Raw genomic sequence first — 14,323 nt, forward strand, 5'->3', positions numbered from 1 at the left:
TTCGATAATATTCTGATAATCAAATTCCTTTGACTCGGGAGGGGAAAGCGCACATATTGATTACCGGACGGTCGAGGTCGACGGTTTCAGAGCGGCGTAGATCAGAACAATTTTCGAGACCTGCGTAATAATTTGATTGAAAAGATGGACTGCAAAAATTGGAATCACAGGCAACCATATGGAAGGTCCATTGAGCCTATGTAGCGTCCTGGAAAAATATATAAGACATCAATCAGGTTCTGTGCGAGTCAAAATGGTCCAAGGAAAGACCTGAGAATATGTATTTTGACAATCACCGACCCCCTCCCTCCGAGTCCGAGCTGGTTGTGGAATACTATCAAATGACATGTTTTGCACTGCAAGCCTAAAAGGGGATCAATCATTGCTGAACAGACAGACACGTAAGCGTGTTCGAGGCATTTGACAACCGCGGTGACTCTGGCAGCTATAACGCCGCGCATTCTTTCCATTTGGATTATGGGCGCCAATCCAGCAGCATCAGACGTGTCCTTGAAATGAAAGATTAAAATACTTGAACAAGATATTTGGGTTGAAGCCGAAGCATTAATGGCTTCTCAAGCACAAATTGGAGAGTACATTTCGTTGAGCAAGCTCGGTTCGGGTGGTGCACGAAGTTCCTACGTGGTGGTTGTAAGACAAAACGGATGATATGTATCTATCCCCAATCATTGTTGGTGACGATTGTGGTATGTTACTACCTCCCGAATTGCTAAGTGAGTTCGGGCTGGTGTGAAACGCATAATCTCAGGCTGTTAAGCTCAACCAAGATCTAGAGAAGTAAGACTGGTAACCAAGTAACTACTAAATACTTCTGTTTTTCCGAAGTAATTGTTGGATACCAGCAACTAGGCGCGTTCAACCGGCAAGTCTAAAGTAAAGACAGGAGACTCGGAAGCATGAGTGAACTGCATTATAAGGCGATTCTGGACGTGACTTATGAGACGATTCAAACTCGAAAATCGTTTGAAAATTGCAAGCTACTTTAAACACCCCAAGCCACTGGCAGGCCGGATTCTCAACGCTATTTTCGTTGGGTTCATATAATGTATCCTAAGTATCGCGAGAGTCTTCAGGTATCCCCATATCCTTTGCGCTCAACTTGCATCTGACCCTGTGTTTACCAATTACTAACTCTCGGACCTACTACTACCATTGGCATTAATACCGCTTCACTCAGGCTACCATCCCTTAAGTCGTTCCTGTAAATGTAAGCTATCACTACGTCAAAGTGGATCAAGAGATTGTGGTAAACTCATATCATATCTCCAGTTCACATGTGCTGGATTGTTCATCCGCCGACTATCATGATGTGATTTTGCCTGTACCAATACTAAAGTCCGCCAGCTGCGACCATTTTGATAGAAGTTCCAAGCATGTGTTTCTCAAAAACACGATTTTTGGGATATATAAGCAAGCCATCGACTCTCTCTATCGTCAGCATCAGACCTTATCATTCGGGATCCTCTCCACACTTTCTAAATCACTCATGCGTTTTTCAGTCCTTCTCGCTGTTGCTGCTGCTTTGACAACATCTATGTCTGTCAGTGCACAGTGCGCAGATGAAAACGGACTTTGCGGCTCGAGTAGCGCGGAAGGCGATGTGTGCTGCTCAGGCCTTACTTGCGGCTTGGGTGTGAGTATGGTCCACACGCTTTGGATCCAGAATTCAGCTCCATGACTTACCCCTGACGCCTTGTATCAATAGCCCCTCAGCGGTTCAAACAAGATAACGTACTGCCATTAACCCTCTGTTGATTGGATCAGAAGTCGTGTTCGTGACGGTGGGTCATCTTTCCGTTTTCTCAGTGGACAATTGATCACACGGTATGCAGATGTTTGACATGCTTATTGCTGCACGGATTTTCGGGCTGCCTCGGACAGACTCCAGAATGATATAGCATTAGAAAACCTTCTCGCAAATTGATAAAACACATTCGAGTTACTCAACTTGCGTACGATTTCCCCCTATTGCACAAGAGAATAAACCTGGTGTATTCAACCGACATCAAAGTTGAAGATCGCTAAGGAGGAAGGGCCAGTGCCAAATACCGATGACCGCTTTGCCGACATCTTAAAGCAATTTTATCGATCGGCTGTGTAGTAATGTTCCTTGCGTGCGTCTTTCGTATAACTCTCTTCCGTCCCCAGGATTTCTGGCGGTTACTCGCGCTCACTAGGTCTCACCATCGTCTTCGGATGCGCAGCAGCCTTTTGACCCGTAAAGTTAAGTACTGTTGCGTGTATATTTAGATAAGTATGCCTCACCATCAGACACTGTTTTACATATCTGCGACCTTCAATTTACCCAGCTGAACCCCTGTCAGTTGCAAAACCCATTAAAATCAATACAAGCGGTTGCACGATAAATTCTGCCAAATCAATGTTGATTATCTTTGGCTGGTGTGAGCACGCCGGCTTGCCTGAGTTCCCATAAACACATACCGTCGCTGATACTGAAAACTAAGATTTCAGTATCCACCTTTTGGTGTGACTGTTATGCGCGGGCGGCGGTCTGACCAAGTTACAGTCGGCTGAATATTTCAAATGCAATCTTGATTCGGACTGGTTCCTGCCTGTTAATAGACACTTCGCTCGTTGTAGAGAATGAACTGGCCCACAAAATAATAGATGACGGATCATCTTGCATGTTCCAAGAAGACACTTCATCTACTATTTTATGGGCGCATCGCACAAGGGTGGTGCAACCTACTTTTGTGTTGTACATCGTCAGTATTTGGGAGGAGGGTTCGTTTTATTCGGCTTCCCCGACGCGTATGTCTGTGTTCGTCTCAGCAAAGACTAGATCTTGAAGGAATTTATTGTTGACTCTGACGAACCTTGCAGCTCTGCGTATCGCGTGATGCATGGACTCTTGCGTCACATAAACAGCGTGTTCTGACACGAATGCGACAAAAACGAAATCAGAGAACGAGAAAACCATGCGCACTTAACAAGACAGTGGTGGTGGGTGGGTGAGACAATAATCGAGTAAGCGTGATGTGTAGTCGAAAGACAAGAGACAAGGAACATGCAAACGACGCGCTTCCTCGATTAGTTTGTGATTTTGTGAAACGGTGGCTCTGTAGCATCACTCTATCTTAGCAAAGACTTAGGACGTTGAGCATTCAAGAGTATTACTGACATTGCAATCGAACCTCGGGTACTCTGTTGAATCATATAATCACCAATATGAGGCAATGATTAAGGCGTTCTTGAGAGTCGAAGTCAAAAGACGAAGTTCGGGTGACTCGAGTGTGACAAATAGTCACTACTACGTACGTCACAATTAGCCTAATTGCCTCAGTCAACACACGAACACTCATTGAATTTGAGTGACTGCGAAGAGCTCAAAGTTGCTCATTGCGTTTATTCACCCTGAGTTGGGAACCGGTGTGTATGTTATGGAAAATTTGAATATAGAGCTCAACTCACTCTGACATGTTACACGTAGGAGGAGCCGAACGGCTGGATGCCTTGGGTTTACAATCCCTGGGCCACTTTGTGCATATATACACCTCATCATGACCAGCACCACTATTTCTACGAGACAAGAGACGGTACGTTAGGAAATACTTGTTTGATGACCGCGTTACTATTATACAGCTCTCTTACAGGAAGATTATGCGTCCGTCATGTAATTCCACCGCTACCTCGGTCTATACAGGGAAAGTTTCACATCATGTTTGCACATGCAAGACAGCTACATCTCACAATGCACCTCATGAGCACGTCAGCGCATCAATACGACAGTCTTCTTAGTCGATCAACTCTCCACTTGCATATCGTTCCTCTGACTGTTGTGCGGGAAGTGCGTCGTTTTCTACTGCCATTTTCCTGACAAGCTTCTAGCAAACGGTGCTTATGTAGAGGACCTGCAGAGGAAGAACGTCAGTATCCTGAAATACATCTATCGCTTCCCAATGGATTGGCTAGGGGAAGTGACTACGAGTAGGTGTGCCACCGCTCGTACAGAATTCACATTTACCAGAGACCCAGCACAGGTTGACCTGATTCTCGCCAACCCAAAATTTACTGCACGAGTAAGCAAGTCGCACTTCTCTTCACTTAGACACCAGTTGACAGTCGTCTATCCTGGCATTAATATTGCAGCCTATATTTCAACAATCGATGCATCAGATTCTGATATCCCTCGGGTCGCTCGTGAGTGTATTTTTCTTTCTTTCATGCATGAATCATTCCAACAGCTAACGAACATTTTGAATTAGACCAGTCGAAGGCATGATATGTGGCCTGCCAATACTTGCCTGCAACAGCGGTGGCTTCACAGAGACATCAGAGGACCGGATGGCTCTACCGTCCCAAGCCATCGGTGTGGGCTCAAGCATTGGAAGAAATTTGTAATCTCTCAGAGAGCTCGGGACCGTGCCTTCATGAGGGGCCCATTGAGGGCTACCTGGACTCAACGATTGCAGCACTACTTCAACGCAAGATGATCAATGCAGGGATGGCGGCTGAGGCGTCATATGATCATGGTCCCGTTCATTCCATTCCCTTTTCACTCCGTTACTGATGCTTTACTATAGTATTGACGTCCGATTGCACTGCCCTTCTCGCGGAAGAATTTGGCCGCAATCCTATCGTCAATGATGAAGCTGCTTTGACATATATCCCTCGTACGTAGTCTGAGAAGTCTGATGTGTTTGTGTGCTCATGCAATGTTCAGTGCTCCACATCGAGATCCAACTACTCTTCCAACACGCCCACCTATCATTACTATCATGGGTCACGTTGACCACGGTAAAACCACTTTTTTAGATACCCTTCGCCCTGCGTCTGTTGCTGATAATGAGGCTGGTGATATCACGCAGCATATCGGTCCCTGTCAAGGGATCCTCTAGTGGTACAATTACATTTCTTGACACACCCGGACATGCTACTTTTTCTGCAGTGCGCTCGCGTGGTGCCAGTATTACAGACTTGATTGTCCTTGTCGTCGCAGCAGAAGACGGCATTATGCCTCAGACAAAAGAGGTTATAAGGCTTATCAAGAGATTTATTCTATTAATGTATTTTACATACAAAATCATCTTACTTATGCAAATGACTCCATGAAACCTGTGTGGTCTCCCCGCCGAGCATTCATTCCCAGTGAAAACCGGTTAGTGCGGGAACGTGTGAGAGCGTGCCACATCGTGCACTGCCAGCTGAAACCGCCCTCGCACGATCTCGACAAGAAATCCGGACGAATACACGATGCAGAAGGAGTCCATATCGTGCGTCGTCGTGCATCAGGAAAACCACCGCTTACTTATCTCACTTTTTGTCTCTTAAATTCTCTCGGAGTGTTACTTTTCCGACTTAATGCACTTTCTGGAAAGCAAATTCAGAGTTCACAAGTTGGCACCATTCAAAAAAGCTCAAAAAGCAGAAAAAGTTTTGTAAGCGCAATAAGTGGGGTACACGTAGTACTACCAGTACTACTACTAAGTCCAAGTCCAAGTCACCCGTCAGCGCTTGCTGAAACTAATGACCGCAGACCACGCAGATGCAGATTTCGTCACCTCAAATGATGACCTCATCACCTGTACCCGCAACAGCAGAGCCATAGTCATCCTGACTCGGAGGGGACAGCACGAGAGTGACGAGACACGTGTTTTCATATCGTTGTTGAAATAGAGTTGAGAAGGGGGATATATTCTATGATAGCCTGTCTGACGCGCCATGACTTAGCCTCTGCAAACTCAATGATGGAGTTAGGTCTGAGCATTGCAATAAGCACTATGGAGACTCACCTAATGCGCAGAAGTTGCGCTCACCAAACTCGTCGTCTAAGCACTCCGCTCAAGCTCATCCTAGATCTGAAGTGCTTGCTGAAAAGTCGCCGCAGATCACGCAGATGATGACCCCATCACCTGTACTCGCAACAGCAGAGCCGTGGTCATATTGACTCGGAGGGGGCGGCACAAGAGTGACGAGACGCGTGTTTTCATGTCGTTGTCGAAGTAGAGTTGAGAAGGGGGATATATTCTATGATAGCCTGTCTGACGCGCCATGGCTTAGCCTCTGCAAACTTGATGACGCAGTAATTAGACCACATATGCGAGTAGCGGACAGAATGAACTTACAAGAGCGAGAAGACCAAAACACCTAGGATGCGACCTCAAAAGCATGATGGTCTGCGAACTTGTTCAGATAGAATGCTCGAAAAGCATCATATGAGTCATGGTGCTTGATGTCGCGTGAAATGATCTGTGCTCCATAGACTGGAATGAGGTGTGCGGCACGGTAAATAGAATCAATATGGATGATTCCAACAGAAAAAGAATGGTCAGTATCAAACGAAGGTGTCACAATCCACATCCCAGTGTCCTGGTCGGGTCCGTCGCTGGCTTTGTCAAACCAGCGCACAACGGCACATGGATACGAAACTGCATTGAATGTGAAAGAAAAAAAACACATTACGCGCGCTATATCCATGCCCACCATCCCTTCAACACTTGCATCTGTGTTAACAAACACACAGTCATACCGGGGCGCCTCGTTTCTCCAAATAGGACAGGCACGAATATGCTCACGGCGCATACCGCCAATTCCACTGCGGTCGCTGGGCGCATAGAATGTCGAAGATGCAGAATTAAAGACTTGGATGTTCCCATCAAATCGAGGACATCTCGAAAGCGGGATTTCAGAGGGAGGGTGCTGGTCGTCTGGGTACACTTGTTCGAATAGGAAGCGGCGGAGGACATTGTAGAGATTGGGGATAGAGAGTTCCGTGGATAGCTCGGGTATAGTGTGTGCGCGTTTGCGTTCTGCGATTCTATTAGAAGAGTGTTCACTGTAAAATATGAGATAGCTTACGAGGGGTCTTTGCCAACTGGACATGGGCCTGCACCAGTGTTGGGCCATTGTCAATTTCGCCCTCTTCGTTATCACCCTGTATAGTAACATCAGCGTCGAAGAGTACTGGCACCGTGGCGCTATTCTCGTTGGGTTGGCTGGCATCAGGCATCTTATTTAAGCGCAAACGCTCTAGTGTAAATTTAAGCCAACAATAAAGATGTAACTTGTTATAAAACTTACTTAATGCCTTGAGTGTGGCAGACAGACAGGTGCCGTTTAACATTCCGCAGTTCTTGAAATCAATGCGTGCTGCTGCGAGCTTATCGAGGCGCTGGTTTGTCACCAGCATCTGACCAAGGGCTTTGTAGCGACTCGAGCGCCTCCATGGCTCCTTGACAGCTTTGATGTGTTTCGTCTCGGTGATCGAGGAGCAAAGGCCATTGGGCGCACCAAAAAGTTGGATAAGGAGGACATAGTGGGAACAAGAGTGTTGCCGAGGGAGAGAGAACGTGAAGACAACACCCGTAGATTCAAATATCTCCCTGTAATGATGGAATCGGTCAAGAGCCTCCTGAATTTGACCTAAAGTAGATTCTGTAATGATGTTGCGCCATACGAGATAGCAAAATTCGAGAAATGCGCGAAACGTGCGCACCACATCTGTTGGGACGTGACCTTCGATGGCAGGTAAATAGACCTGAATTATTGTTAGCCGAGTTGCAATATCCTAGTTAATGTGATAGTGAACTAACCTTCATGAGGGCTTTTGAATCATCGCCCGTCCATTGTTTGAATCCCCGACCTTCTGGAAATCGTCGGAGACCTGCAAATGAAGCAACTGCAGCAATTCTTTGATGATGTGAGCTTTCGAATCATCAACTCGAGACAAAGTGACGCACCTTCGATCTATATCAGCTTGAATTCTCTCCGCTTCTTTCGTACCATGGACATGTTGCAGATACTGTCCAACCCACTTGACTAGGTGATCCTTGAAGGTTCCCTTAATCAGTTGATGCAGGATATCCGGCGCGATAAGTTCGTGAATATCGCCGCGTGGAAAATCGTTTGTGAACGGCTAGAAAGGATTGAGTCTCAACTCCGATAGAAAAGATGCGCGAGACTTACAACAAGGTCACCAACAATCCCATACTCCATCCACAAAGCACCATAGGTTGCCTCTTCAACTAACGCTTCTGTATGGTCACGTCGACGACACAGTGACTTCGTGTCTAAACTGTCAGGATGTGACATACACCTAGTAGCATTAAGGTAGAGGGATGTTGGAGATAATTTAGGAACATACCTCAGACACCAATTGCGCACTATGCACGCTAGTAGAACCTGCTCCTCGTAATCTGCAATGTATGGTCCAAGGCCATAAATTACACGCCGATAGTGGCCGTCACCGAAGCGTACAACCTCTGGTGTGGTCATACCAGGCCTTAAGTTCTCGAGAATCTTGGCGACAGATGAATGAAACAGTTGCCGACGGAATTTCCGAAATTTTGAGTCTTTTGCGTGCTCCTCTGTAGCTGCTTGACTGTGATTAGCGCAGAACAATAGTAGTAGTGTGAAACATACTTTTTGGCATAGCGAGGAAGCCAATAATGGCAACGGCATCACGATGTGCACGTCGGACATTATTACGAACGTTCCCGATTGATACATACAAGGGATAGTAATCGTTGGCACCAGTCGCCACTGAGACTGTTGTCTTGTCGCTTCCGAGTATAACCGGCACAAACGTTGAGCCGAGTGTATCCGGATCTTCAGAAATAGTTTCCTACTGAAATTTTCAGCATGTGTAGCGACAGAAAACAATGAAAGACAACGTACCGCTTGGTTCCATGCCCAGTCACCAGACATGAAGTCCTGCCATTGGCGTTCATCGCCATCAGTCAAATACTCACGGTAGGGCCGATAATCCATCTCTGTAGCGTAGTCCGGATTCCCCAACATGTTCTGAATAACCTCATGGGGGTCTCGGTACCAGACATCGTGAGATTGGTCCATCCAGGGTAGTACATTGGTTTCGGGCTTCTCCCCAGTGTACTGGACCTTGAGGGATTGCCATTTGACATCACCCACTGGCGTAGCGTCAATAGTTTTATACAAATCACGGTGGTCCGCAAACGGAGGTTTGTCGTTGTATTTGAGGAGGGTTGCAGCCCAAAGATCCAATAAGATATTGATGTCTCCGGCAGACATTTGGTTGCGCGTGTACAGAAATTCTGCAGTCTCGAACTCGACACGATTTCGATATGGAGCCCAGTCATCAGGTGACTTGATTGGAGGTGGTGTCGGGGGCGCTCCATCTGCAAGGAATCGTCCTGTCACGTCGCAAGGACGAGCTTATATTGATATACGTGTTAGTTGTAACTAGCTGGAAGGACTTTGTGAAACATACCATTTAGTTTTGGGTGATAGTTGCGGTATAATCTATCACCCGGCCCAAAAAATTCTGCGTTCAAATTATCTGGAATGTCAGGCTCATTAAGTGCCTGACTTGGGTCAGATGTACCCGCAGGAAAATTGTCACCGCCTGCAGAGATGTTATCATGACCTGCTGAGAAGTGGCCATCCAGTACTTCAGGCTGCTCTTCAACTGTAGTGGTGTGTGAGACGCTGGTGGTAGCAGTGTGTGAGACGCTGGTGGTAGCAGGAGCTGGTCCGAATATTGAGTGTGAGGTGTTCCAGTGTTTTTTGCGCCCTCCCTGAGACTTGAAATGACGTGCGCAGTGTAAGTAACCGCAGGGAAACTGGAGAGAACTATGGTCCCTGCGAGCGATGGGCATCTTGACTGTAAAATAAAGTAAGGCAGAGAACTTGAAGTGCCGAACACACATACTAGTACTAGTTTGATACTATTAAACAAAAGGTGACACCCCGATTACCACAGTCGGCAGCTGTTGGGGGTGGGACTTACGACTTTTTTTCTCAACTTGAAACCCTACTTTTCTTTTCCTCTTCCGCAAAGTCTTATCCCTCACCGTCTCCCCCATCTGCACAGTCATGTCCATGACAGACGCTCCCCGGCGCACCCGCCCATCGACTGCAACTGCCCGACCTGCTAAGGTGTTGCTCGACACGAAGATCAAGAGGCGATCCCCGGCTCAAAAGGCTGCAGATGACCTTGTCATCAAAGAAGCGAGAGAAGCAAAGGAAGCAGCGCACCAAAATGGGGTTGAGCGTATTGCTGCTCTGCAGGCTGAGATGGAGAAAGCCCAGAAGGAATTGATCATGAAAAAGGCGACTCCCGTTCGGCCCAAGCCTAGGGCCAAGGCGATAAAGCCAAAAGTGACTCAGAAAAAGTCTGTGGTAGGAGACACCGGTGGTGGTGACAGTCCTGCTGATAGTGGTATGTTGGAGGACCTAGTGTCAGAGACTGACATTGCCAGGGATGTGGAAAATAAAGCTGCAGGAAGGGGGAAAAAGATGGTGACGAAGAAAGTCGAAAAGACGTTGATAAGGGATGCCATCAGTAACATGCAAAAGAAGCTCACTGAATCATCCGAGTCAAAAGTGGAAGGTGATGATGCACGTGCTGATGGGAAATCACCATAAGGCTTTTATCTCTCACATTACCATGTTGCTCCTCACTGAATCGACACTCTTTTTTCTAAACCTTACTTCCAGTATCAACACATCCACAAAACTTGCATTAGGTGGCCGAGTGACCAACTGGATCTCAGGGGTCAAACCTGGAAATCCAGAGCCGCTGTCATGTCCATCCATTGATAGCACTTCAACTCGAGCACCTCCGTCATCAATTTTCTCAGAGGGCAATGCTTCCTCCGCACCGACTTCAACCGCTGAGCTTCCGACTAAGATTCCTGCAGCTTTGCCTCAAATTCCGGATGGTGTCGCAGACGATACTCTTACTGGCGCGTTTGCAGATGATATCGATGATTCGTTGGAGCGTGAGGATGCTCTCTTGGGGAGCAAGAAAAACAAGGGGAAATCTAAGGTACTATTGGCAGTGATTCATTGCCAGCATCCGAATCCACTAATTCCTTCTTTCACAGGTTGTCACGCTATACGAAGAGGACTATGATGTCGATGAGCCTGAGGCTCCACCAGAGGCATCAGACGACTCGGATGATGAGCTTATGGCTCTGTCGACACAAGTATTACCGGAGGAGCAGTACTCACAGGAGCCTAAGGCGCCATTCACACAGGAAGACAATCATATGTTCTTGAAGCGGAAAGCTAGCACCATAGACGATGAGGAGTCTTTGGTGTCCTGGTCCATGGAGATTGATGGCAATGCGGAACTGGTAGAAGACGCAATCATGAGTTCTGATTCGGAGGCACCGCTCCCTGTCAAAACTAACGCAGCAAAGGAGAAAATTCTGCGCACAACATATTCAGTAAGGATTCTGGCCCTAATCGCACTCATTTCTGACAATGTACAGACATCCGTTACTGCATCTCAGGCTATAGTCGACAGCAAGCCGCCAGCTCATAAAAAGGCTAAGGTCAAATCTTCCGCACTACATGCCCGTGGTGCTCCTGCTACCACACGCCAGCAGAATGCAGATACTGCACCAGACAACATCAAAGCACGCAGTGCCTATCGCACAGTTGACCTACCTCCAGCGATGCAAATGGATCAGCGCTGGGCGAAGAATTTTATCCCTACCATAATGCTGTGGGCCGGAAGCTATGAAGATATCTGGAGTATTCCTGACGAGGTCCTTCTCCATCATGCGCAGCTTGTTCTTAACGCAGTGTACAACGATCTCGACATAGTGGTTGTTCACGGTGGAGTTATACATTCACTCGTAAGTCAGCTGTTTAATTCTAGGTTTAGCGACCTGAGCTAAATCTATACAGACTGCACAGCGCATTTCAGAGTGGCGCAGCAATTTTGGCTCCACAGGGCTAGTCATCATCATGGACTTTTTATCACGAAATTCCGACGTGAATCCTGTCAAACTGGCCAAATCTCTTAATGTTGAATGGGCATTCTTGTTCGAGGACCCGGACAATCCATCTCCACTTACTGCATACCACTCACCCTTTGTACTGCAGTTATTTGGCACAGCACACCTCAACGCCATCACTGGTTATGTGCAGGTTCCCTCATTCGACATGTGCGCACTTGCAACAAGTGGGATGTTACGGCCTCTTGCTCTTTCTGCTGCAGCGGTGAGCTCAACCTATAATGGCTTAATCATGCTCATTTTTTTCAGATTGAGCACGCTGTCTCCATGATCGCAAATGAAGTACTCGAAGTTCAAAATGTTCTGTCATCCGCATCAAGAGGTCGGGTTAGCATCAGGCTACCGAAGGTCCTCAACAAAGTTACTGGGAAAAAGACCAACATTCCGTTTTTATTTTCGGCAGCTCTCTGGCTTAAACCAACTAATTCGTACATCAAATCTCTGTTAGGCAAGCCTGCTGGGTACCTCGAAACTACAGTACAGATGGCGCGTACCACCTTGAATGATGTCACTGAAACACCGTTGGGCTCGCTGATCGACGATGACGAGTCGGAGGATGACAAGCGTGCTATGATTTGTAAGTATTTATCATTCAGGCGCCCTCTCACTGACATCCATTGTTGCAGGATTTTGTTTTTGTTGCAGCACCTGCCAGTGCATGAATTTCGCTGTCCTGTGGTTGTTTTCTGCCGTATATCATGTTTTCCGCCAGCTCTGCTATCATATTTTCTGCCGCTGACTGCTTTTTTGCCTGCATGCCCACCTTTTCCCCCATTCCCCCAGTTCCTTATGTTACTGAGAGTCTCCTTAATTTCATGCTTATCACGCTTTCTATGTATCCTCGTTATCCTGCTATCAAATGCTTAAACCGCTTTTTCTGCTTATTTAAGTGAATTAAGTAAAAATCCAGAGGACGAGTGGGCTTAATTAAGTGGCTCGCGCTTTTTCACTCCATCGACTTATGCGTCCCTTTTCGTGTAATTAAGTGACAAATAAAGTAAAAAAAGCAACTGGTAGTTTTCCTGATGTGCGAGAGTCATTCAAGTTGTTTCTACACGATGTGGCACTCCCTTGCATTCCTTGCGAGCGGTTTGATATCATGCGAGAATAGTTCATATCATATTGCTTCAAGCCATAGCTACTAGTAGTACAAAATACGTATACAATCCATGGAATGATATGCAGTTGAAACAGAGCATGAAAACAATGGAATGAAGGTAGTCTGAACAGCCCAGGCACGCAATGTGCGCACTCAATGCAAAGTACCATCGATGACTGCACCGACTGTATTCTTGACCCAGACATTTGAGGAAACCTGAGTAAAGATTCGGATCAATACTGAAAATACAACCTGAAGTAACACTCACCAATTGAACTGCTTCAGACTCGTAAGACTAACAGAATCGGATGAGTTCAGCATGATGGTACTAGTACTAGTAGTAGCAGTGAGAAAAAATGATAACATACATTGCGCTGTTGGGTATCAAGTGCGTCCCAGTAGATACGAAACTCTGCTGTAGTCCTGTCTTTCTTGACTTGCTTGAGCCAACGAAGGATGCAAAGGTCCCTGTATCAATGTCAGTACTAATGATAGCATGTAAGCAGGAAAGAAATACTTGCCTCCCATTCTTCTTACTGCTGGGACGCGCCTTGCTGGCTTTCTTTGGCACTTTGGTGGGCTCGGTGACACTGTGAATGGGAACGCTGGAGACTGAAGTGGTGGGCTGGCCATTTGGTATGGGTGTATCAACAAGGGGGTGTATGACCATGACAGTCTTGACCAGAGCCTCAGGAGACTTGCCAGAAAATTCATCGACGAGGGCATTGGGTTGGGAGATGGCAACAGCAGATGTGAGAACTGGAGTTGTAGACTCGAATGATGATGGCAGCACCAGTGGAGACTTCTGGGGAAGGGTAAGACCATCACTGCCAATAAATTCAGAATTAGCATTGTGAAGAATTTTAAAAATTGACGTACAGTGGATTTTTCAGTTTGATTTGAGGTACTGTCCAAGTCTCGATGGCAGTGGGTTTATCACATTGCACTGCTGATGGTGTGAGATCAGGTCAAGGTAAGTTCTTCAGGTTCTGACGAAGGGGTAGTAGCGCTACTGGACAAGAGCGGAGACTCGTATGTCTTGCGTCTCTTCGTGGTATGTGTGAGATCTTCTGGCACAGCGCTCCGCTTCCAGTTCTCGAGATCGTCTCCATCTTCGTCATCGCCAGAATAAGAGCCTAGATCATCTTGATCGAGTTCCTCAGGTTTGACGCCCTTAGCCCTCGCTTTTGCTCGCCTGCGTGCCGTTCGCTAAGCTGAATACACATTCTTTGCCTAGTTTCGTTTGCTTTCCAGTCGTTCGAGCAGAATCTGAGTTCTGGATGTGCTGTACCTGATAGCAATATGAAAAAGAAGGTAAGCTTGTTCAGATAAGCGTCCCCAGGATGGTGGTGCAATATTCTTGGATGCCAACATCTCAAAGAGTCGACACATTGTGCGACAGATAGAATCAACAGCTGTTGATGCAAGAGGATTTCCATCTTCATCTTCTAAGAAA

General features: G+C 46.7%; 5 protein-coding genes across 5 annotated transcripts; 3 read left to right on the forward strand and 2 right to left on the reverse strand.

The window, feature by feature from the left end:
• Positions 1-3,302: 3,302 nt before the first annotated feature.
• On the forward strand, positions 3,303-4,061 carry EDB93DRAFT_1340339 (uncharacterized protein; the record flags this gene model as incomplete). The annotated part of the gene is made up of 3 exons (XM_041455449.1): positions 3,303-3,415; positions 3,473-3,829; positions 3,864-4,061. Coding segments are annotated over exons 2-3 (537 nt in total), but the record flags the coding sequence as incomplete, so codon positions are not given.
• A 2,068-nt stretch (positions 4,062-6,129) lies between these two features.
• EDB93DRAFT_1255615 (uncharacterized protein) lies at positions 6,130-9,617 on the reverse strand (the record flags this gene model as incomplete). Its single annotated transcript, XM_041453807.1, has 10 exons — positions 6,130-6,791; positions 6,841-7,011; positions 7,063-7,519; positions 7,575-7,671; positions 7,722-7,897; positions 7,948-8,056; positions 8,126-8,354; positions 8,404-8,605; positions 8,659-9,173; positions 9,230-9,617. 10 exons carry the CDS (start codon positions 9,615-9,617, stop codon positions 6,130-6,132), a joined length of 3,006 nt encoding a protein of 1,001 aa, XP_041302418.1.
• A 217-nt stretch (positions 9,618-9,834) lies between these two features.
• Positions 9,835-10,386, forward strand: EDB93DRAFT_1255616 (uncharacterized protein; the record flags this gene model as incomplete). The annotated part of the gene is made up of 1 exon (XM_041453808.1): positions 9,835-10,386. The coding sequence occupies one exon, from the start codon at positions 9,835-9,837 to the stop codon at positions 10,384-10,386; it is 552 nt and encodes a 183-aa protein (XP_041302419.1).
• Positions 10,387-10,408: 22 nt separating this feature from the next.
• EDB93DRAFT_1331927 (uncharacterized protein) lies at positions 10,409-12,430 on the forward strand (the record flags this gene model as incomplete). The annotated part of the gene is made up of 6 exons (XM_041455229.1): positions 10,409-10,789; positions 10,848-11,192; positions 11,238-11,606; positions 11,659-11,973; positions 12,018-12,345; positions 12,414-12,430. The coding sequence occupies 6 exons, from the start codon at positions 10,409-10,411 to the stop codon at positions 12,428-12,430; spliced, it is 1,755 nt and encodes a 584-aa protein (XP_041302420.1).
• A 590-nt stretch (positions 12,431-13,020) lies between these two features.
• Positions 13,021-14,259, reverse strand: EDB93DRAFT_1255618 (uncharacterized protein; the record flags this gene model as incomplete). Its single annotated transcript, XM_041453809.1, has 7 exons — positions 13,021-13,083; positions 13,136-13,162; positions 13,236-13,307; positions 13,385-13,694; positions 13,747-13,813; positions 13,881-14,062; positions 14,159-14,259. The coding sequence occupies 7 exons, from the start codon at positions 14,257-14,259 to the stop codon at positions 13,021-13,023; spliced, it is 822 nt and encodes a 273-aa protein (XP_041302421.1).
• Between the last annotated feature and the right edge of the window lie 64 nt (positions 14,260-14,323).

Source organism: Suillus bovinus, assembly GCF_016758785.1.
Source record: "Suillus bovinus strain UH-Sbo-P2 chromosome Unknown EDB93scaffold_97, whole genome shotgun sequence".
Taxonomy (NCBI): domain Eukaryota; kingdom Fungi; phylum Basidiomycota; class Agaricomycetes; order Boletales; family Suillaceae; genus Suillus; species Suillus bovinus.